Source organism: Macaca nemestrina, chromosome 2 (genome assembly GCF_043159975.1).
Source record: "Macaca nemestrina isolate mMacNem1 chromosome 2, mMacNem.hap1, whole genome shotgun sequence".
Lineage (NCBI taxonomy): Eukaryota > Metazoa > Chordata > Mammalia > Primates > Cercopithecidae > Macaca > Macaca nemestrina.
In genome coordinates, this window is record NC_092126.1 from 48,733,779 (window position 1) to 48,758,508 (window position 24,730).

General features: G+C 39.2%; 1 protein-coding gene across 3 annotated transcripts in view; it reads right to left on the reverse strand.

The window, feature by feature from the left end:
• Positions 1-22,344, reverse strand: part of LOC105470016 (procollagen-lysine,2-oxoglutarate 5-dioxygenase 2) — a 91,525-nt gene extending 69,181 nt beyond the window's left edge. The window contains exon 1 of one of the 3 annotated variants that reach the window (XM_011721710.2): positions 22,067-22,344. In XM_011721710.2, the coding sequence (XP_011720012.2) occupies positions 22,067-22,175 (109 nt within the window). In that variant the 5' untranslated portion in view covers positions 22,176-22,344. Of the gene's footprint in view, positions 1-21,974; positions 21,995-22,066 lie in introns of those variants that run through there. The other 2 variants (XM_011721711.2, XM_011721713.2) reach the window with 2 other exon arrangements.
• Between the last annotated feature and the right edge of the window lie 2,386 nt (positions 22,345-24,730).

Below are 24,730 nucleotides of genomic sequence, written 5' to 3' on the forward strand. Positions count from 1 at the left end.
GCAATTTATTCTCAGCAGTATAAATCCACACAGGGTCAGGATGCTCCAGTGCACTGGGTCAGGTTGTATCTGAAAGAGTCAATGGTTCATTTGGGGAATCTGTGTAGCAGGAAATAAGAATCCCCTTGCTGGAAAGCTGAGCCAGTGCTATATGGGGCCAGTTCTTATGACAATTCATCAAAAGTCCAGCCCCTCAAGATGCCTCTACATTACAGAGACAAACATAGAGACATTCCCATTTCTGAAAGGATTCATGACATTCCTCATCAGATAACTGCTCCCCAGTGAAGTCTGATTTCACTGTGACCTAGAAACAAGGGTAAGCATTCAGTGTTCTGTCAGCTTCAACAACCTCTCCCCAACAATCCTCACTTATTCTTAATTCCAGAATTTCTCAAAGTAGAAGGAACTCAATAATTTCATAAACTAGTATATAATTGGAAGTATACACAGCTCAAAGAATCTGAATTAAACTATACTATGTGTGCTTTTTCAGAAATACACAATACGCTTTAATAAAGAATAGGATCAGTTTCTAAAAATTCACAAACTACTCACTGCATTTTTAGTCATAAAGCATTCCCGTCAATTAAACCATGGTGCCTTTCAACTTTCTCTAAACATTTTCTATTAATGATGCTAATAATGCAAATCATTCTGTAAAATGTGATAATTAAGCAAAGAATACCAAACAAATATAACCTCTTCTTGAGGACTCATGATCACTTTCCATACTTTCCAATGATAGGGTACTTCCCCAGAACATCCAAATCTACAGAGCTGTTTATTCCTATAATAAGTGGCCCCAGACACAATGTTTTTCACATGCTGCTTCTGACCTTTAATTTCTTGGCCTCCATTTTAATGTCTGAGTGTCCACGTACCTGCTCTGTCAAAAACACAACATGTTTCTTCATTTACTGCCCCCAATAAGTTTTATTATGAGGTTTTACTAAGTTTTATTATGTACTCTCAGTACATAATAAACTAGATAAATAATAAATTAGATAATTTAATACACAGTATGAACAAATGAGTTCTCTAATGGCTTTCCTACCTTTAATTATAAGTAACATAAATGGCTGGATTAATTACAGCCAAAAAAGTACAAAGTTAACTACATTAAAATTTAAACTGCTGTATTTTATTAATGTGGACTGCTAATAAAATGATCACTACTACATTAACTCTTCTGTGATTTATCTTGTAGTTTACTTAAACTGCATACATTCCCCACATGCAGTTTACAAAATGGATCTAACACTAAGGAAGTTCTCATTTTTACTGAAAGAAAAGTTAGAACAGGGACAGTTGGAAATTTCAGATTGAGATGGGGAAACACATCCCCCACCTCGGGAGAAGTTCGTGTTCCTCAACCACAGATTTAACCCTGACTCCACACCACATTTGAGCCCTGCAAATACTCCTCAATGGGATTTCATCTTTATTCTTTCCACAGGTACTGACATTCGCTGTTCATCAGGCACTGTGCTACATGTTGGAGATATAATGGTAAACAAAGTAAATGCTGGAATTGAAGAGAATGTAAACCTCATGTATCCCCGAATCCTACTTGATACATAGTAGGCACTCAATAAATATGTTCGGAAGGAAGGAAGTCACTCAATAAACATTTTTGGAAAAATCAATCCCTGTCTTCATGGGTCTTACAATACAGTTGTGACGGGAGAGAGTAGCAAATAATTCCACAAACAATTTAAAGTGGAAACTGCAGTAAATACTAAGAATAAGTTCAAAAACAAAAAGAGGGTGAAAGGTTTTAACAGAGGAAGTTATTTTAAATTGGAAGTTTATGAAAAAAATTGTGAGGAATTCACACTAAAACTGAGGACACATGAGTTCACCAGGTGAAGAAATGTGTGTAACAGGGGAACGGGATTCAACATTCTCCATTTCTGTTCCCAGAGAGTTAGAATATTGGTAAAAACATCATCTACTGTATCATTAACCAAAGGTTCCTGTAAGAAAACAATTGCCAAATTATAACTTTCAAAAAGATGAGGAAAGTTTCCCTTGAAAGTACTTCCAAATAAACTACAAGTAAAGCTACTATCTACTGATATTTAATGTCCTTTATTAAAAGAAATTAATTTTTTTCTATTCAGATTTTTGTCATCAAGAAAAATACTGCCTAAATTAATATGGATGCAGTGTTTTCTTTCTTAATAGAAATTTATGTAATCCAACAAGTTTTAAGTTAGCAAAATGGATCAGTGCCAAATTCACCCTCCAGCTGTATGAATCTACCCCTCCTGGTACTTCTGTCTACTGTTTTTCCACCTCTCTGCCTATTCATTCTCAGTCTGTCAGTTTTTCTTCCGTTACCTATTTCCAAAAACTAAGGGTGGTACATAGAAAAGTCATCAGGGATCTTTTTCCGGTTACGTGGTAGGTGTACTTTCATGTAAAGGTTGGTCAATAAAAACACTACAAACCTGAAACCTTTCATATTACAAGATTAATTGCCCACTGACCTAAATGGAAACTAGAGGCAGAGCAGGGTCTGTTCCAGGCAAATAAATCTCCAGTTCTTGCCCTTAAACAAAGTTGAAGCACACAAATATCCCAGTGCTTGCCTTTAACCATAATTTAAGTACAATAAACAACAAACAATAAAAGCTACCTTGAAAATAAAGCTTTGTAATATACTGCCTAAGATTATAAGAAAGGGGCATTGTCAGCACATTCCAATCTCTTGTCAAACCAAATACACTTGATGCCTTGGTACAAACCAAAGCTGACTCAGGGACTCTTTGCAGTAGCACTGATCTTAGAGTCATGTAGCCAGATTTCCCTGCCATTTGTTCCCATCTCCCATGCTTTGGTTATAAAACAATTTCTGTAAACTGAAAAATCTGCTTTGAGCAGCTCTGTTATTTTTCAATGCTATCGGCTAACGTTTTGCAGAATGCTTTTTCCCAAACTCACGGCTCAGTGAATCACAGCAGCTATTTTGGCCTACTTCCTAGAGTTAAACACTCCGACTGCCCTTGTAAAAATATTTTTAGGGTCCTGTTTTCCACCACTAGCATTCTACTGAATAAACATTTAGATAACATTATAGACACAAAGAAGACTAAAAATTTTAATAGTAATTATCAAAATAAGAGTAAAACAGTCACCAGAGTCCCTCAAAGTTGTTCCAGTCTATGTAAACACGAGTGAGAATATTTTAAAAAATAGCATGTAGAGTATATACCCAATTTGTGTAAGACTTAAACAAATTGAAACTTCTAAGATGTAAAATTTTAAGAATAAAATTTGGAGTCATCCTTAACTCCTGTTTTTCTCTCACATTCTCCATCTAAGTTGACCACAAATTCTATCAGCATTACAGGATCCAACCTCTCTCCTAATCATCTTTTCTGTGACTTGTCTAAACCTGGGCACTATTCTCTTCTCCCTAGACTACTGAAATCATCTGTTAGAGAATCTCCCTGTATCTACCCTGGCCACTGTCTATCTCTCCTTTCTACTGGTCAGAATGATAAAGCTACAACTCTATCAATTCAGGGTCACAATGTACATAGTTTAGCAACTATATAATACAGCCACCCTTTAGAGAGGCTAAAGGGGAAAATGAGACTGAAATCAGCACGTATTACATTCACCAACCAAAAGTCCAGATAAGATAACCTCTTCTAATTCACACACATATCTTGCGTTTCTCCCCAAGTTTTTTTAAGGGTTTACCTCTTGTTCTCAATAAAATCCAAACTCCTCACCCTAGTGCAAACTCCAAGTACCTAAGCGATCTGGTCTTGACTGACAATCTGATCTCTTCCATCACTATACCCTCCTTGTCCCTACTGCAGGCACACTGTTCTCCTGGCTGCTCTGCAGACACATCAAACACATCCTCAGCCAAGAGCATTTATATCGTGGTCCCTGCTGCCTGTAACTCTCCTCTCTCAGAAAGCCTCCACCCTTCTATGCTCAAATTAATCAAAAATAAGAAGGCTCTCCTGAAAACAGTACCTATATTGGTATTCTTCAACCTAATCACTCTAATCTCATTTTATTTTTCTTTTTAAGATTTATACCTTCCCAATACATTTGTTTACTGTCCTTTCTAACTCCACTAGAATGTACACACCACTGATATGAATATGCAACTCACAGAGGAAACAGAAGTAGCAAAAAATATTTTAGCAAGTAAATAAATCACTATAAATTTAAGAAATTAAAAAGGAGGATAAAGAGAGACACAATTTTCCCTTAAAACCTTGAAGAAAGTATTTTGAAAAGTAATGCTTGCTAAGATTTCCATACCATTTTGTACACTGCTCATGGAAGTGAAAATTTATAAAACCTTCTGGAAATCAACTCCACAATATGTAACAAGATACAAAAAGAGTACATATCTTTTGATTTAAATATTTTGTTTCTTGAAATTTTCCTATAAAAATAGGTAAAAATGGAAACCAAAACCTATTTTCAATAATACCCCTAACAATATTATTTCTACTAGCGTCAAATGGCAAACAAGCTATATATTGAATAATAAGGTAATGGTTATAAAAATTATGGTATAATCCCATGACAGATATAAAAATGTTACTTAAAAATCATGGCTTGAAGAGTATTCAATGCCATGGGAAATGCTTAAAATATACTATTTCGTAAATAAGACAAATACAAAACTGTGTCAGTATGCTTATCAATATGTATGTATATCCTGATTTTATAAAGAAAATATATGAAGATATACAAACAGAAAAAAATGAATACTATCACAGTGTTTTACATTGTTTACTAATTGATAGTGAGTTCATGGACAAATTTAAATTTATTCTTAACTATCTTTGTTTTCAGTTACAAGCAATTATTGTCATTGTAACCGAAAATACAACTCTTAAACGAAGTTACGCCATCTTCACTAGATCTACTATATCCTAGTTCTTACTGATTTCTACTGGTGCTTCAACATTTCTTATAGGAGCTCTGTCATTTCTTACCAGAGCTTTCAGAACAATTTAGATGAAAAATGTCATTTAAAGGGCTAAACAGACTACATCCTAAGCATATCATCAAAATAAATCCAGATTTCCCAAATATTTTTCTCTTCATCAAAATAAAAGCAAATGTTTTTAGCTGTATCATTTTAAACACACACATACAAAACCAAAAACTAAAACTGCCATGGTGGCATTATAACAGATAGACATGTATCAGTTCTATTCCAGCCATTCCCAATCTAGTTTTGTCCGTGTGTTAATTTGAACACTAAGGTACATCTACTTAGCACCTGAAATTGTCACCGTGAGCAAAACAAATGAAATTTTAAAATAAATAAATACCACGTTACTTGGGGTGTCCCAACTCCAAATAATGTGAGGAAGATCAACATTCTAATTTGAATGCAAGATACTCCTCTGTAGATTTGTTCAGCAGGAGTTTCAGCCATAAGCTTAACTACCGTTACTGTTATGAGCAAAGAAACTACAAAAGTAAAAAACAATTACATAAAAACTAAACTTTCAAATAAAAATCATGAAACATAAATTTACAATTAGAAAGTACAATTACGGTAATCCACAAAGTTTTCTTTTGTACTTTTGTTATCATGAATTTTTAAAAGGCTGAGTCAAATTAAATCCTTCCTTCCTTAATGAGCCAGAATTATCATTGACATTCTCAAAATCCAGAAGCTGTGAGGAAGCCCCACTGTCTTTATCTCAGAAAAGTGACATTAGTCAGCCAAGAATTTACTGAAAGTTATAGGGTGCTGTATAAAATAAAAGCACTACTGAATAAGAAATGAATAACTATAAGTCAAACAAATATCATAAAATTGTAATTAGGATTAAGTTGTACCATGCTGTCTCTTCCATAAAAGTTATGATCCACTGGCCTTAAAACAATAAGGATGGTGAAGGCACAATAAATTTTGATTACTTAGTTGCCTCTATTTCATAGTTTAGTTTATTTTTTCCCATGACTTTCTTAGAAATTGCTCTTCCTAAAAGCTGAGAAAGTATTCAACATGCTTAGAACTTTGTAATAGAGCTCCATGTTAAAAAGCATGTATTTCATGTAATGCTAAGCCCTTACTGGGTCCCTATTGTCAAAAACATCCATAAAATTTTAAAATAATTTAAAGCTTTGCCAAGCTTCAAGAAGAACAATTACTGATGAAAGTCATAAGAAAAATCAAATATTAAAGGTGCATTTCTCCAAGTTCTTTGGAGCTAAACATTTGGATGTAAATTATACCCCTCCTCCAAGATGTGTTCCTATGAGACCAGAAAAACAGATGGTCTTCTCCCTACCACTTTTGGACATTTCCATTGGTAAGCATGGTCAGAAGGATATGGTTTACCCTACACCAGTGTTCTAGGGTCAATCTCACACTTTGTGGGAACTGGGAAGGAGGGTGGGTGGAGGGAGAGGGAAGGAGATGGAGGGAGAGAGAAAGAGAGACAGAGAGACAGACAGACAGACATATTGACAGCAGCAAAGGCTGTGGTTGAATTCTGCATTGTTGGTATAGTCACCAGCCTCATGGGCATAAGGAATCAATGGAGACAGCTTCTCCAACCCTGGGTTACATTTATGGAAGCCTATTTCTGAATTCAATACTTCCAATGGTGGGTTCCTGATTCCCAGCTGGGACAGAGGTAGTAGCCTCCTAGTATGGTCAGCTATTTCTGCTCTTCTAGAATTCACAGTTTGAAGCTTTGCTAAAGCCCATTCTTCCAGGCATTCTAATAATTGTATCAGCTTGTAATTACTTTTGTTAAATCTACTTTTGTTCAAGATATCTAAAATGGGTTCTTCATTTGAATAAAACCCGGACCAACATAGGGTGCCCACTTATCTTGTTAGCTGTGACTAGGGCAAGCCAAGGGTTAATGGACTGTCCCTCTGTAAGGCCTATAGGCAGAGAAGCTTCAGAGGCTGGGAGTTCTAAGGCACAGCAATTCAAGAGATACAATCTCTATCCTCTTGCCGGTTAAAATCCAACTAAGAATGTAAAGTCAGTTCATATAAAAAGACTGAGGATAACATACTAAATACTAATTTAAATCACAGATTATATATTTGCAGATAATACTGTAGAAGTTCAACACTGAAGGGACAATAAAAATCTACAAAAAAAAAAAAACTAGAATATAAGATTTAATATATCTATGTTCAGTACTGGAGAAGCAGAGACTGTAATGAGGGGAAGAGTTCAAATAAATTTTCAAGGAATTTTCCAGTTATAACAAAATGATTTTTTGAGAACACTGCGATAAAGTGTCATCAGAAACAACTAGCTAAATGAGCTAGATAGAGGCCTTAAAAAATGACAAACAGTATTTTGACAGTCAAGGAACCTGGAAATATAATCCCCCCTCCCCCAAAAGATGGGTAAAAGCATGATCTCTTGACTGGATAGTGAGGAATCCAGTACGAATACAGAGCGCAAATTGGGAAATGATAATAAATACATTTGGAAATCGAGAGGGCACTAGAAGCAGGGCAGTGAAATCAGAAGTGTGCCATCAGACTGTAGCAGAGTTTCTCAACTTCAGCACTATTGACATTTGGGGCCAGATAATTCTTTCTTGGGGTGGGGGTGGGAGAGAGTGATGGGGTCATGCTGTGTAATGCAGGACGTTTCAGCAACGTCCCTGGACTCTACCCACAGGATGCCAGGAGCACCCACTGCTCACAACAAAAGTCTCTAGATGTTACCAAACATTCCAGGGGGGACAAAACCACTCCTGGTTAAGAGTCACTGAACTCAAGAAAGATGAGACAAGAAAAATAATTTCAGAAACAACGATAATTATCTAATTCAGTGATGTATACTGACAGGGGGCTGCAAACACATCAGTGAAGAGGCCAGGCCCCTGCTATGGTGACTGGAGTGCAAAAGCACCCCATACAAGGAGAGGACTCCTCAGAGCCAGCCAACTATTGCTGCCACATGGGAAGGAAAATCCAGGGTTTCCAGGCCTTTTTTTTCCTTTTTTTTCCTCCAAGGCAAGAAAAATTCTGATTTTTAAGTAAAATTTCCTGAAACACAGAACTTAATTTGAGACTTTGGAAAACAATATGCAGGCTAGATTTGACCCTGAGGCCACCAGAGTCCTGCACTGTAGACTAAGATAGTGACAGCTTGGAAGGTGTTTAGGAAGATACATTTATGGATCCAGATCAAACAAATCAACTATAAAAAGACATATTTGAGAAAAAGGGGCAAAGGTGAATTTGGATAGGTATTAAATAACATTAAGGAATCACTGCTGAATGCAATAACAATATTAAAATCATATTAAAAATAATCTTTACCTGTTTCAGATATCTAATTATTTATACAGGCAGGCAGGGAGTCACACACACACACACACACACACACACACACACACACACGCACATTTTCCACTACAGATGAAACAAACAAAAAAAGACAGAGACAAAATAATGAGCAAAGCAATATACCTGAATATCAAGAATAAATCAGAGGAATGAGAAAAAATGACTTCAAAGTTTTGAAGTTCAAAGTTAGAGGTCTCTAGTCTCCTTGTATAGTGAGCACCCTCTGGCTATATCAAGAAAGCAAGCACTCCTCTGCACTGTTTCTGCATTTGCCCTAATATTTTAAAAACATCATACCAAATTCTTTGTAATATACTTAATCATAATAAAAGAGGAAATAACACAACTCTGCAATAATTCAAAGCACAACAGATTTGTACCTCAATTTATCAGAAATGCAAAGTGATATGAAACACATCCACGGCTGCATCATAATATGACAGCATCTATATTTCTGAATCTCTGCTGATTACTGAAGTAACCAGCTGACTTCCTGAAACCAAATAAAAAACAAATTCAGCACTATACACTGTCTCAGTGTATATGCTGCATTGGGGTCCATGCACACTGGACCACAGGCTGAAAGTCATAGCATGCAAAGAATGGCTGAGATATTCCATTTGTTGCAGTTAATATGAAATGCTAAAACCACAATAAGCATAATCCAGATACATAAATCCCAAGGATGAAACTACCCAAACCATATTTCTGTTCAGGGAAGAATTCAGTGTCACATTTTACATAAGCAAAATTTCCCTTGTCAGCACTCAGCAGTGGCTTCTAGTTCAGATTTTTCTGAATTAATTGTGAACTCACTCAAGTCACATATTTTGTAATTCTGTACCACACTTAAAAGCAACTTCCCTTCCTCTGTTTCACTTACCCTCTCACTCCCATCATCTCTTCAAACTGAATAGGACTCTTTTTCGAAAGAATTTTCTACAAACCCAATATGCTTCGAAACTAATTTAAGTGTGGGATATTCTGAGAATTATTAAGAAAAATTCATGCCTTGCATCAATAAAGAATTTAAATCTGGTTACAGAAAATGAGATATAATTATCGATCATAGTTATGTTTTAAGTTTGTGTCTATAAAGCAGACTTCTTAGTTTATCTTTTATCAAAACATAAAAAAAAATCTCACTTATCCACTCTGCCACAACTCATGGAGCTGATGGTACTGGTGTCATACAGCCACTCAGGGAGGAGGAGCTCGGTTTTTTAGGATATTACACTAGTTGTTTAAAATGTAATACTTCATTTTTAAAAAAAAACCATGTTTATGCCTGAGGAACATAAAATATCAAGTGATATTAAATAAGATAAAAGTTAGTTATCATTTTAATAAACCAAATTTTTCTTCAACCTAATATACTGTACAAAAGAAACAGCTACTGGTTTTTATTTGCTTATTCAATAAATAATTGTTAATTTCCAAAAACCAACACCCAGGCTAAATACTTCTGTAATATTTGCTAATCTTACACTTAGAAAACAACTGTATAAGTAACTATATACGTTTTTAAAATTAAGTCACCCTCTTTCCCTTCCAATTGTTCTGTTTGAACTGCTTCCTTCAATTTACATAAAATCCATCTGGAAACAGTAGGAAAAATAGCCAGAAAAAAAACCACTGCATACCACCATCTTCTCCAAGGATTAAGTTGCAGAGTGTACCACTCACTAGATATGCTCCATTCAAAGATGCAAACACATGTAGAACAAATGCTGCTGTGACAATAACCTCGAAGAAGAGAAGTCCAGATTAAAAGGTACTCCTACTTTCTATTCCTTTCTTAAGGCTCAACAATAATCTCCATGGCTAGGATACACAAATGTGTACATACACATATACACGTATACATATGCACATAAATACTTTTCTCCCACAAACTGATTTCGTTTTTATTTACCATGTTTTCAGTTCACTAAATGCAATCATATTTTAAAGATAATGAATCTAAAAGTTGAATCTAGGTATTCTGATGACTATTTATGTAATAAGTTAGACAAGGGTCCCCAATTTTTAAGTAGCACATATCGTAAAACTTCGCTTTAATTTCTATGTAGCCATTTAAAAAAAAATGAGATCATGTTTTTTTGCGAGAATATGGATGGAGCTAGAGGCTATTATCATTAGCAAACTAACACAGGAACAAAAATCCAAATACTGAATATTCTCACTTATATGTGGACGCTAAATGATGAGAACTCACGAACACAAAGAAAGGAAAAACAGACACTGGGCTCAACTTAAGGGTGATGGTGGGAGGAGAGAGAGAAGCAGAGAAGATAACTACTGGGTACTGGGGCTTAATACCTGGGAGATGAAATAATCTGTACAATAGGCCGGGCGCGGTGGCTCAAGCCTGTAATCCCAGCACTTGGGGAGGCCGAGACGGGCGGATCACGAGGTCAGGAGATTGAGACCATCCTGGCTAACCCGATGAAACCCCGTCTCTACTAAAAAATACAAAAAGCTAGCCGGGCGTGGTGGCGGGCGCCTGTAGTCCCAGCTACTCGGGAGGCTGAGGCCGGAGAATGGCGTAAACCCGGGAGGCGGAGCTTGCAGTGAGCTGCGATCCGGCCACTGCACTCCAGCCTGGACGACAGAGTGAGACTCCATCTCAAAAAAAAAAAAAAAATCTGTACAACAAACTCCCATCACATGAGTTCACCTGTGTAACAAAACTTCACATGTACTCCTGAACCCAAAATAAAAGTTAAAAAAAAGTTACCAGCATAGTTGTTATTAATTTATTTGACTTAAAGTTCAGGACTGAAACAGATGAATATAAGTTTATTTTTTTAACAGCTTACAAAATTTAAATGTACTGAAGAGGATATGGTTCCTCTCTGAAAACAGAAAATAGCTTCATAAAAACACCAGACTGTTTTCTCTTCTCATATAAAAACACTTGGAATATTTTTAAATGTAAATTTAATTCTAGTTATTCTTGGCCTATTGTCCTGCATCTAAATCAAATCTAATTAGAGAAAAAAAGTAACACCAAGTCCTGGCCAACTCCAGATCTTGATACAATAACCAGTAGAAAAAGTAGAATTTAAAACACAAAACAACCTTATATCTATGCCTTCTTTGGCCTAACAAATAATAGTAAGTTTTCTTGAGACCTCTTTTCTGATTCCTGCAGCACTCTGTCTCTACCACCATTCTGACACTTAAAAGTCAAGAGCCATTGGCCAACCACAGTGGCTCACGCCTGTAATCTCAGCACTTTTAGAGGCTGAGGTGGGCGGTTCACCTGAGGTCGGGAGTTCAAGACCAGCCTGACAAACATGGAGAAACTTTGTCTCTTCTAAAAATACAAAATTAGCTGGCCATGGTAGTGCATGCCTGTAATCCCAGCTACTCAGGAGGCTGAGGCAGGAGAATCACTTGAACCCCAGAGGCGGAAGTTGCAGTGAGCCGAGATCTCGCGTCATTGCACTCCAGCCTGGAGGAGAAGAATGAAACTCCAGCTCAAAAACAAAAAAGTCAAGAGACATCAAATCACAACACTATAAGGATCACAAATTACAAGTGAAGTCTGAAGAGGCTCAAGAATCGGCTCAAGGTTGGTGAGTGGAAGGAGGAAGGATGAGAACTTAGACGTAGGTTTCCTAATGCCAGATGTGTATGTTCTTCCCTCTAGCCCAGGCTGCTTACCCGTAAGTGCTTCTTTGATTTGCTCAGTTTTACATATGCATTATTTTCCCTGTAAGAATCTTAGAATTTCAATACAGAACAGGGACTGAGCCTTGTGTGGTTTTTGTTTGTTCATTCTGGCTTTGTTTTTTCTCTCTTTTTCCTTCACACAAAGCAACAGAACACAGACTAGCCAGTCAATAAATACTCCAATTATATTTTAAAATATTAATTACCGGCTGGGCGCTGTGGCTCAAGCCTGTAATCCCAACACTTTGGGGGGCCGAGACGGGCGGATCACGAGGTCAGGAGATCGAGACCATCCTGGCTAACACGGTGAAACCCCGACTCTACTAAAAAAATACAAAAAACTAGCAGGGCGAGGTGGTGGGCGCCTGTAGTTCCAGCAACTCCGGACACTGAGGCAGGAGAATGGGGTAAACCCGGGAGGCGGAGCTTGCAGTGAGCTGAGATCCAGCCACTGCACTCCAGCCTGGGGGACAGAGTGAGACTCTGTCTCAAAAAAAAAAAAAAAAAAAAAATTAATTACAAAAATTTCACAGTATTACACAATGGAAATTATTGTTGGCATACATTTGCATCTAAAAAGTTAAAATGCTGTTAGTTACCTCTAAAAAAATTGTATTATGAGAGAATTTGTAAAGCTTAGCTAAATTAACGTAGATTTACTAAATTATGTAGCATTTTTTATAAAAGCATACACAAATTGCTACTAAAATCAAGAATTAATGCAATACAAAAATTGTTATGGGCAACAGCATAAAAATTTTCTACCTATTGGCCGGGTGCGGTGCCTCACACCTGTAATCCCAGCACTTTGGGAGGCCAAGGCGGGCGGATCATCTGAGGTCAGGAGTTCGAGACCAGCCTGACCAACATGGCGAAACCCCTGTCTCTACTAGAAATACAAAAATTAGCTGGTCATGGTGGCACACGCCTGTAACCCAGCTACTCAGGAGGCTGAGGCAGGAAAACCACTTGAACCTGGGAGGCAGAGGCTGTAGTGAGCCGAGATTGCACCACTCCACTCCAGTCTGGATGACAGGGCAAGACTCTGTTCCCCCTCACCAAAAAAAAAAAAAAAAAAAAAGATTCTACCTATTGAAGAAAATAAAGTGCCCAATGGCTAGAGTTATGCTAATATGTAATGTGATATGTCCCTAAGAAATGACAAATATACCTAGACCATCTATTAGCACTTGTCTACCCAGGGATCTCATGGACCCCAACCATGAAGAAGAGTTGTTGGTGTAAAAGAAAGTGGTAGGAAGAAGTGAGGAATGAGAGTGAAGGGGGGAGAAAGAAATGCTGCGCAAAGGCACAGAACTCATGAACCCTCAAAATGTGCCAGGTGTGCAGGCATCTAACTATACCAAAGTCAGAGGAAAGTAAGAACTCTGAATCTCTACTTGGTAAGTCTGTTCATTTCTTTGCTTCGGTGATTTTCCAGTGTGGGGTTTTGTTTTGTTTTGCCCTTGGTTACTTAGTAAAGTCACTGTTTAAAAAATTCCAACCTTGTCTAAACCAAACTAAGAAGAAAAGGAGGATTGTCCTTCTCTAGACGTGGCCGGCAGGAATTCCAGAGGCCCTGGACCAGCAGGACATTCTGGTCACCACTGTGGTGCCAGCTGGAGGCCAGGAAAGAACCAGTAGAGCCAGAGCGGGAGAAGAGGCCTCTGAAGACAAGCAGCCTCAGATCTGGCTTGGACAAGACTGGAAAATCCCATCAAAGAACCCATCCACCCTCTTCATAACAACAGTGCTCTAAGACTTCCCCAGGTGATCAAATTAAGGAGATCATTTTAGTCTACCAGTAAACTGTTAGCTGGTTCCCTTTTTAAGAAAGAAATAATTTAAATTCTATATTTGCCAAATTTTTAAAGATGAAATAGCTGTTGGTATTCAGTACATTGCTAGAAACAGGAAGGAAAGATTTAAATGCTTAAAGAACCTGTTAGAGAAGGCATTTAAAAAGACCTAAATGTTATGGCTCCCTTCTCAGCCCTGTGTGCAGCATCTGTAAGTATTTTGCACCTGAAAGCCCACAAAAGCTGTGGCTCCAAATCATTTAAAACAGAATAGTCAATGACAGAGTAGCCTTGCCTATGAGACACTGTGTGCTGGGGTTCTGGAATAAAGTATAGCTTCTGGATCTTTTCTTCTCCCAAGCCAGATCGACGCCCTAGCATCAGAAAGCCAAGATGCCAAAATCCACATTATCTATTCTGCTTGTTGCTGTGCCTGTGGGAGGGTCAAGTTGTGGAGCATGATGCATATTCAATATCTCCTTACTGCACTTGAGTGTTCATGACTGACCAGGAGTACTGTCAAGAACAATACAAATTATGTGTACTTAAAAATTCCTTTGTCCCATATAGAATTTTTACCTGTCCACAGCAAAAAATAAAAATAAAAATAAAAAATTTTTTTAAAAGTAGAAAAACAGGCCGGGCGCGGTGGCTCAAGCCTGTAATCCCAGCACTTTGGGAGGCCGAGACGGGCGGATCACGAGGTCAGGAGATCGAGACCATCCTGGCTAACACGGTGAAACCCCGTCTCTACTAAAAAATACAAAAAACTAGCCGGGCGAGGTGGCGGGCGCCTGTAGTCCCAGCTACTGGGGAGGCTGAGGCAGGAGAATGGCGTAAACCCGGGAGGCGGAGCTTGCAGTGAGCTGAGATCCGGCCACTGCACTCCAGCTCGGGTGACAGAGCGAGACTCCGTCTCAAAAAAAAAAAAAAAAAAAAAAAAAAAGTAGAAAAACAGCATTTAAATCAGAGGAAATTCCTGTCTCTCACTACCCTAAGGAAGGAACCCTAAAACAGGTTAGCAGTAACTAGAAAGCAAATGAGAAAGTTCTGTGCAAAAATTTGAGAATATAACCCCAAATTAAATAAGCAGATGATTAGTTAATGCACCAGGATGTTTTATGCACACAAGATAATAAAAGCAATATTAAAACCAATAAACTATCAGTATAACAAATGATATTTAATTTCAACTCTGGCCTGTTTTTGCAAATTCACCAATGTTTATATGAAACACATTTTCTGACCACTCCCCTGCCTCAAGTAGCCCCTCATTTTAGCCGTATGTTCACCAAGACTTTTATTTGTATTAAAAGTCTGTTGAGTATATTTACAGTAATAATCATGTTCTTTAGCGTATACAAACTTGAAATAAGGTTTTTACTTTAAACTTCTGGTGTTGAATTTTATTATAAATACAGTTCTTTAGCCAAAAAAGGAAAGGACACTCCAATGTAGTATACCTTGTCACTTCTGTATTGATAATGCCTGGGGAGTATCCCCATCACTCACAAACTTGCACAGAAACTGATACTCTCTTGCGAGAAGACTAATAATAAAAAAGAACAGCAAAAAATAGTAATAATAATTAGTGTTAATGGCTCTTGAAATGAAGAGCAAAGGTTATCCAGTTGCTATTTATAGATTTTTCCCTGGTTAAAATTTAATTACAAACCTATACAAACTAAACTTTAAACCTAATTTCTTATTTATTTATTTATTTATTTACTTATTTTTTATTATACTTTAAGTTCTAGGGTACATGTGCACAATTGGCAGGTCTGTTACATATGTATACATGTGCCATGTTGGTGTGCTGCACCCATTAACTTGTCATTTACATTAGGTATATCTCCTAATGCCATCCCTCCCCCCTCCCCCCACCCCAGGACAGGCCTTGATGTGTGATGTGCCCCTTCCTGTGTCCAAGTGTTCTCATTTAAACCTAATTTCTTATAACAGAAAAGAAATTGTAAACATGAAGCATATTTCAACACTAACAAATTAAGCATTTTCTCACTTAATCACATCTCATTTAAGAAATAAATGCAAGAAAGGGGAAGTATATCCATATTTTATTAGAAATTTTAAAATATTATTATTTCCCTAAATCTGCCACAATATGCTACTAAAACAATCAAGGCCTGAAAAAAATGCATGAGTCAATCAGTAACTAAGTATGTAAATGCATAAACCTGATTGTATTGTTTTGAAGAAAACCAAATTAAAATTAACAAAAGTACATTTCCCTCTTTTAATACACAAAAGAATATCTGTAATGAAAATCTTCCTTCTGTGTATAAAAACAATATATCTTTGCTCTTTGAATAGCTTGTAAAGTTACTCTGAAAACAAAAACTTATTTGAAGTTACTATATTTTTAAATTACAAACAGTAGTTTTCGAAGAGGTATTTTTGTGACACAGTCGGGCAGTAATCAATTCTGTACTGCTACACCATCTTTAGTAGTGTAATTACCAAATATGGGTGGCAACACGTAGGCTTTAAGGTGGTAAGCAGAATAAAGAAAACAAATAACAACAGAGTTGCAGTCCCAGCTACTTGAGAGGCTGAGGTGATAAACAGGATCACAGAGCCCAGGGCTGTAGTGAGCTATGACAGCATCACTGCATTCTAGCCTGACCCACAGCATGAGACCCTGTCTATAAATAAATAAATAAAATAACACAGTCTCTATAATTCTACTATTCTAGATAACCATTTTTAACTGCAGTCTCAATAGCTTTGAAAATTAGTTTTGTTGGCCAGGCGTGGTGGCTCACACCTGTAATCCCAGCACTTTGGGAAGCCAAGGGGTTGGATCACGAGGTCAGGAGTTCAAGACCAGCCTAACCAAGATGGTGAAACCCCATCTCTACTTTAAAAAAATACAAAAATTAGCCTGGCATGGTAGCGTGCGCCTGTAATCCCAGCTTCTCAGGAGGCTGAGGCAGACAATTGCTTGAACCCAGGAGGCAGAGGTTGCAGTGGCCGAGATCATACCACTGCACTCCGGCCTGGACGACAGAGCGAGACTCAGTCTCAAAAAAAAAAAAAAAAAAAAAAAGAAAAGAAAAGAAAGAAAGAAAGAAAATTAGTTCTCTTCAGTTTAGTTTGGTGAGGCAACCATTCTACAGCAAAAGCAAATGAGTAAAACGTAAATTAAAAAGAATATGTCACTTTAAAAGCCACCAAATTCTCAGTTAAGCCTAATTTATAGCAATGATTAAAGAAAAATAAAAATACTCTTTGATCAACATGCTAACTATTTCCTCCCAGGAGCTCAGCCACAAATTCATAACGAAGTTTCAAGAACAAATTTCTAGAATATACTCAAGCTCTGAAGAAGAAATTTGCATCTCCTTTCCAACTAGTCATCAGTATTTTAATCATTTTTTATCATGAGAACACTATTTACACCAAAGAACATGTCTTGTTAGCTTCAAGTGCTGTGTTTAAAAAGATGTAACAGAGAAGCTCTATGTTTGAATGCAAAACACCATAGGAATCACTGGCAAATTCTAAAATGAAAAACAGGTCTCTGAAATGCCCAGAGCCAGCTGCTACTGTCCAGAAGCCAGCTCCTTCCCACAGAGCAGCAGATCGGCATGAGCCACAGCTTAAGTGGGAATGTCATCTCCTAAGGCAAGGTTCGGCAAAGTTTTCTGTATAGGACCAGCTAGTAAATATTTCAGACTTTGCAGGCCTCACAGTCTCTGTAACTACTATTCAGCTCTGCCTTGTAGCACCAAAGCAGCCAGACAATATGTAAACAAAAGAATTTGGCTGAGAGCCAATAAAACTTTAATTTCATATAATTTTCATGTTTCAGAGTATATTATTCTCCTTTTGATATTTTTCAACCATTTAAAAATGTAAACATCACTGTTAGTTCACAGACCACACAAACACAGGGGTGTGCTAGATTTGGCCTATGGGCCATAATTTGCCACTCTTGCCTAAGGCCCAGTTTTCCTTCAGCCTGTGCCTACTCTTTCTCCTCCTTTTATGTAACCTGCAAATTATGTCTCTTCCCTTTTAGCAAAGCTTTCCTTTTCTTTCTTTAAGTCACTGATGGCCAGTTTCTGTTTCTTTCCCATAGGTCCCAGAAGTCCAAGAGAACAATTAAGAGGTCAGGAAAGACAAGCACAGCCTGAAGAAGGGGCACAGCCTCCTCTTCTACTGTTTTCCAGCTATGTGAGCTTGTGCAAGTTACGCAACCATTCCAAATCTCCATTTCACCACCAATAAAAAAAATTACGGCACCCAACTACCTGAAAGTAATAGTGCAGCTGCCACTTTGTATTGAGTAAAGCAGGTAGAGGGAGAAATATAACCCGTGGAGAAGGGTTGCCAAACATGGTTCAGAAACAAGGCAGCAGATACTGCACTTGTAAGCTGTTAAATCATGTAGCGTATGGGTTCCCAAGCAGAGAAAGGAAGCTCAGTGAATTCGGATAAAGTTCTGGGGGAAGGAGAAACCAGCAACCTCATCGATTGCATGCTACTTTTCATAATTCTCAGAACAGGCCAGAAACTCAGTAAACAAAACCTGAGAATGTCTGTGGCAAAAGTACAGTGTAGACCCTGAAGAGCATAAAAATGAATAAAACTCAGCCCTTCATTTTAAAGAGTTTATAATGTATTAAACATAAGGACCTATAGTACAAAGTAAATATGATATGTATAAACCAACCACATTAAGTTAAAAATAAAAAGAACCAAACAAAAACAGCAAGGGGAAGAATTTCCTAGGAGCTAGACTTCAACAATAAACAGGATTTCAAAAAACTAAAAAGGAACAGAAATTTGAGACAGCTATTCATGTACATATCTAGGATTACAGAACATGTGGATTCTCAATTCCAGTAGACATTATTAAATTGTTCTCCAAAAACACTGTGCTTCCACCAACGGTCAATTCCCATCCTGACATTTGGTACAGAGTTTATTTTAAGATGCTTTGTCCCATATGATGGATAGAAAAGTGTAGCTCAATTTAATTTTCATTTCTTGTCTTCACATTCTCTAGAGTTGTTTTATATGTCTGCTTTCATGTGAAATAAAAGGCACAGTCTGTTTATGGATGATATGTCATTCTGTGTGGCTGAAGCACAGAATACAGAAAGTACAGAGGACAAGACCCTCTCTCTTCCAGAGGTTTCTCCAGGCCCTTGCTCTTTTCCTCTCCACCCCGTAAATTGCTGGTTTGCATCAGTAGATAGGGACAAATCTTTCCTTTTTTCCTTGAATGTACCACAGTAAATTAGAGAGTTTATAAATGAATGAATGTGGTAGAAAAATACTGGTCTTGACAGAAACATTTGAAACCATTTCCTTTATTTTTGCCCAAAACTTGGTTTCTGCCCAATTTGGATCATAGAATAGTAAGGTGCCTCAGAAAACACACACAAATTTGATTCACGTCTAGAGACCTGACAGCAAAGACTTGGCAGGAATACGTCCACCTTCTCCTTATTCCACCTAGAAGGCAGAAAAGGCAGGAAAGATAAATCAGGGTATGAACCTGATTTACTGGCACTGATTAGGAAGGTTCTGCCTCTGAAAGTTCCCATAAGGATATGATTTTCAGGTAACAATTCCTATACATTATTTTCAGAGAAAATGATCATTTTAACCAAAATCTTATTTAGTCTTTCCATGCTAAGAATAAAGTGGCAACCAAAAGGAACCAACACAGCACACAGAACTCTCAAAAATGTAACAAAAAGCTAAGAGCTCAACTCTGGTCAACAAAGCACCAGAGCTAGGAAAAATTACACTCCAAAAATTGATGAATGTGTGTCACATTCCCAACTACAGTGGGTAAACTGAAAATCATTATAAATATTTGTTTTCAAAAATGATTTGCTGTTATCATTTCAGTAACGCTATAATGCCACACTGCCTCAAATACAAATAGATTTGTCTAATCCCATGATTCTTAACCCTGGGCAAAATTTTGTCCCTCTGGGGACATTTGGCCTTTTTTTGTTTGTTTGTTTGTTTGTTTGTTTTTTCTGGTGCTCAGATTAGAAGGGGAATACTACTGGCACCTAGTGCACAGAGGTTAAGGGTACTGCTAAACGTCGATGCACAGCATAGTTCCCCAAAGCAAAGAAGTGTCTGGCTCAAAATGTCAATAGGGCCAAGAAATTGTGATCTAAACCATTTCTTCTTGGTTAGTTGGGACATGTTGACAAATATACAGGGTTAGAGATGATAAGCACTCTTCTTAAAGAACTATTAAGCTAGACAATTTAGGGTCCTATAGAAGATCTTGATATTTATGTCAACAAATAGGTTTCTATTCAGTAATTTTCAGTTGAAATATGTAAAGAATAATATAGACCACAGTCCGTGATTCTGCCCACCTTATCAAGCAGTTCACCTCTACGTTTATTAGTTTATCACATAACCTACAAGAACATCTACCTACACCGAAATTTGTAACCAAACTGACTAGTGCTGGCTTCACCTATCACAAATTAGTATTTCCCCACATTTCGATCCTAACCGAATTCCCGCCTGCTTACCAAAAGTGACCAGTCCTCAGATTTAAACAGTGGGTTTCATGTGGTCTTTTCCTGAGGAAACTTTCATATCTAAAATTCTCTTTCTCTGATATCACAATCCATTAAAAGTTTACTGTCCAGTTCCATGAAATTTAAAATCCAGAGTGAGAAGGGAAGTCGATTTTGACTATAAACACAAAGGCAGCTACAAAGGGAGGTCCTCTATTAAAAAGTAAGGGGTGTTGGCAATCAAGTGGAATAAAATATACAAAGGCCAAACAGGCCTCTCTAAATATAACAAAGTCCTTAGAGATTGTTTTATTTCCCAATTAAAGTTTCCTTGGGTGTTTCAACAAAGAAAGACATTTTTCTGGAGAAGTCTTTTTGTTTTGTTTTGTTTTTCCTTTTTAAATGTCTCTGTCTCCACTTTCAAATTTGCTGAAGGCACTTACTTTCTACTTTCTAGATATTATGCTAGAAGAAATATTTTTAAATTATGCAAAAGTTTAGTTCAAATTTAGAGGACTCACACGGGTTCAGAAATCCATTTTAAATGGTCACATATACCTAACAGAAAGAAAAGCATCCTGTAACTGATAGAAATCCATCTGAATGCTGAAGTTTCTCAAGCTAACAAAGCAAGCACTGTTTTGTAGAAAGATGGGCAGTTCAGCCTGCTGACGTTATCTGAAACACTTAAAGATGAAAACAAAACTATTGCTACATGGATGAGCTGGACAGCAGACCAAATGTCACTTTCTGAATGTAACTCTGAAATAGAAATTTCTGTCCTTAGGCTTAAGAAAAGTTCAAGTAGAAAAGCACTCTATTAACTTGGGAGAAAAAAAGATGCCAAAATGACTTAACAACAACAACAACAAAAGGACATTAGAAGGTCATTCAAATGCAAGATCTAATTATAGAGAGTTGAGCACAAAGAGCACAAATGTGGAAAACTCCAAGGATTTTTCATGTGCCACAAAAGGCAGCAAAGCACGTTTAGACAAACGTTGTGAAACTCTCTTTAATCTGGCTAAATGTAAAAAGTTTTGTTTTACAAGAACTTGACTAGACTCTCGTGCAGCTCCAGCTTCTGAAAACAAGAAACAGCACCGGGCTCTAGAAAAGGGTAGGTAAGGGGAGCAGCCGTGTATCCACAGCTTCCCCTTCAGATCCCAAAGGAGGAAAGCTGCCGCCTGGAGGTATTGGGTAGCCAGGCAGCCTTACTGAAAACAACTAAGGTTTCTGAGCAAGCGTTGTTTTTGGCAAGAGGGAGGTGTTACCGGCTGCTTCCTGGGGTGCTGGAAGGAATGTGTCACCGTCAATTAGAAAGTACACTAAGCCCCGTGTTTAGGTCACAGAAGGAGTACTGCCTCGTCCACCACGGATAAATCCATGCCAACTCTCAGAAAGGAGGAAAGAGAAAGGACAGCTGCAGGAAAGGTGTTGTGCCCATGACCTGCAAGTCCAAAAGGAAACTCCAACTTGTTCTGCAGGGAAATTCGGGCAAGCTGAGTTCACCGAGAACTCCAAGGAGTCAACGAGCGCGGGTGCCCCTACACTTCCCCTGGGACCAGCGCCGCCCGACCGCAATTCTGGGGAAGACCCCGGCGGTCCTGGAGAGGAGGGACAGGCCCCCACTACTCACCTGGCCAGCCCCGCGGAAGGGTTGGTGGATGAATGAACTGCCCCCCCGCCGGCCGAACCTCGCGGGACAGCGGCACACCGCAGGGTGCTCACCTGTGGGGATGCTCGAGGGCTTCTCCGAGTCTGCACCCAGATAGGGATTCCAGGGGTGGAGGACGAGCGCCAGGAGCAGCAGCTGAGGCTTCACCGTGCGCACCCCCATGTTCGGCCCTCGAGGGCCGCGCGGGCTCAGGCGCCCACGGCCCCGCAGCGCCGCACTTCTCGCGAGAGCGCAGACACCCGAGTCCGCCCTGGGCTAGCGATTGCGGGCGGGAGCGGGTGGGCAAGGCGCGGGGCCGGCAGCGTGAGCTGCGCGTAACGCAGCAGAGTCAGGTCGTCGGCGGAGGCGCGGAGCAGCAGGCGCCCGGGGCGCTGCAGTGGCCTTATAGGCTCCCCGAGGGGAGGCGACGGGGCGGGCCGAGCCCTGGCTATTGGCCGCCCGCTGACCCGCCGCCGCTGCGCGCCCGGTGCGGTCGCCTCCACTCGCCCTCCTGGGCCCCACGTCTGGACTGTTTGCTCAGCTCGGACGCTATTTAAGGAGCTGCCTGCGGCTACGTGTGGAGACTCACGCAGCGCTTCTGCCTGGAACGGGGAAGACTGCCCTTAGCTTTGGGAGTGGGTTTGGGAGAGAGAGGAGGAGCCGCCGGGAATCTGGCGGGAGGGCGGTGCTCCCGTCTGGGTTCTTCTCTGCTGTCCCAGCCCCAGTAGCTTCCACAGCAGCCGCTAAGGGTGAGAATTTGCTCTTCTATGGCCTTGGATACCCCACCCAGTCTGAAGTGACTGCAGATCTGCCGCAATCTTGTCTGAATGGAACCTTGCCAGACTCTAAGCCATGGAAATGGATCGCCCCTCATTAATTCAGGGGCAGGTTCATCACCCTGTAAAACGAAGGCCGTGCTTTTATTTTACTCCGTAAACCGAAAGTTTTATTGTCCAGTGAACATTTCTTGTTCCGCCGCTTGTGCCAAGAGAGCCTTAGACTCTTTCCAGTAATGAGGCTTGTAAATCCTGCGGAATCAGAGCCCAACGTGTGTAATGCCAGGGCTGTGCCTACAAGATCTTCCTCCAGTCCGCATGGAAAATTACTCCTAAAGACGTGGTCGGAGAGGTCGAGGTCTCTGAGCCTTGGCCGCCACTCCTTCCATTTTTGACTGATGTCTAACAAAATTGCCTTTTTTATGTTCTCACATTTTAACTAGCCAAGGGTTTAATTTGTTGGAATGAGTGGGAGCAAATGAACAATTAAGAAAAAGCTTGACAGTTTTGCCTCATACATTTAATGACGTACGCTATCTTATAGGAGAAAGAGAACCAAACTGCTTCCATTCTGGAATCTCCTGCCTCAATTTTCGTGAAATGACAAGAAAAACAGAATTGAGACAACACCCGTTATAACTCTGAGCCTTTGAAATTAAAACCGAAAATTATGGAAAAATGTATTCCATTATGATCACATTTTGTCTAAAATTAACATATCAAGATAACATGAACTTAATGCTTTCATCTTATCTTGGTAGCATTAGAAACAGGTGGAAAACTTGCAAAGAAATGTTGCCTGGGATGTGACATTTTAAAAAAGAATCACTTCCTGTGCCCACAACTAAGCCAGTTATTACTCTATTTTGAAGGTTTGGCCTCACTTTTTTAAAAGAAGAGGAAAACTGGAGAAAGTTCTGAGAAGAGTAACAAATAATTAAAGAAATGGAAACTATGACCTGTGAGAAGAATAAAATAAGGTTTATTTAGTCTGAAGGGGGGAAAAAAAGCTAAAAGATGGATTCCTTAATGACAGCCTTTCATGTGTGGCAAGTACAGCTTCATAAAACTAGGCACAAAGCAAACTGCATCAGTCCTCTGAGTCCAAGGACTCTGCTATGAGTGGCCGGTGTTTTGGCCAAATCTGTCTCCAGAAAGCCAAACCTGCAATTGCCAAACCCCTTGAACTTGACTTCTTGCTTCCTTGGTTCTCCAGTATCTTTAAGAGCTTGCAGAGCTACAACCTGGCACCCCCGTTCCCCTCATGAATGCTTAACGGCTTCTCTGCATCACAGGTGTGTGTGTGTGTGTGTGTGTGTGTGTGTGTTTAAACTCCAAAAGTCCACTAATAATTTCAGGTTACTTTGACATTCTTCCTTCTCTGTTAAGAATCACAATGTCTGTACTGTGAGACTCATATAAAGCAAGTATTTCTTTGGGATTTTCAAAATACCTAGACACTTCTAACACAGTCTGAAAGAGCCCCAATTCTGAAACCAAATCCTTCCTGCTTTCTTATATTTCCAGCCATCTGCTGAACATTTCTACTTGGATGTTCCATTGGCACAAACTCAGTATGTCTTTTTTTTTTTTTTTTTTTTAAACAGAGTCACGCTCTGTCACCCCGGCTGGAGTGTAGTGGTGCAATCTCTGCTCACTGCAAGCTTGCTCCGCCTCCCGGGTTCACACCATTCTCCTGCCTCAACCTCTGGAGTAACTGGGACTACAGGCGCCTGCCACCAGGCCCGGCTATTTTTTTTTTTTGTATTTTTAGTAGAGATGGGGTTTCACCGTGTTAGCTAGGATGGTCTTGATCTCCTGACCTCGTGATCCACCTGCCTCGGCCTCCCAAAGTGTTGGGATTACAGGCGTGAGCCACCACGCCTGGCCCGATATGTCTTTTAACTCATCAAATCCAGATCCTAGTCAGCTCCCTCATCTCTGTTGATACTACTGCTCTCT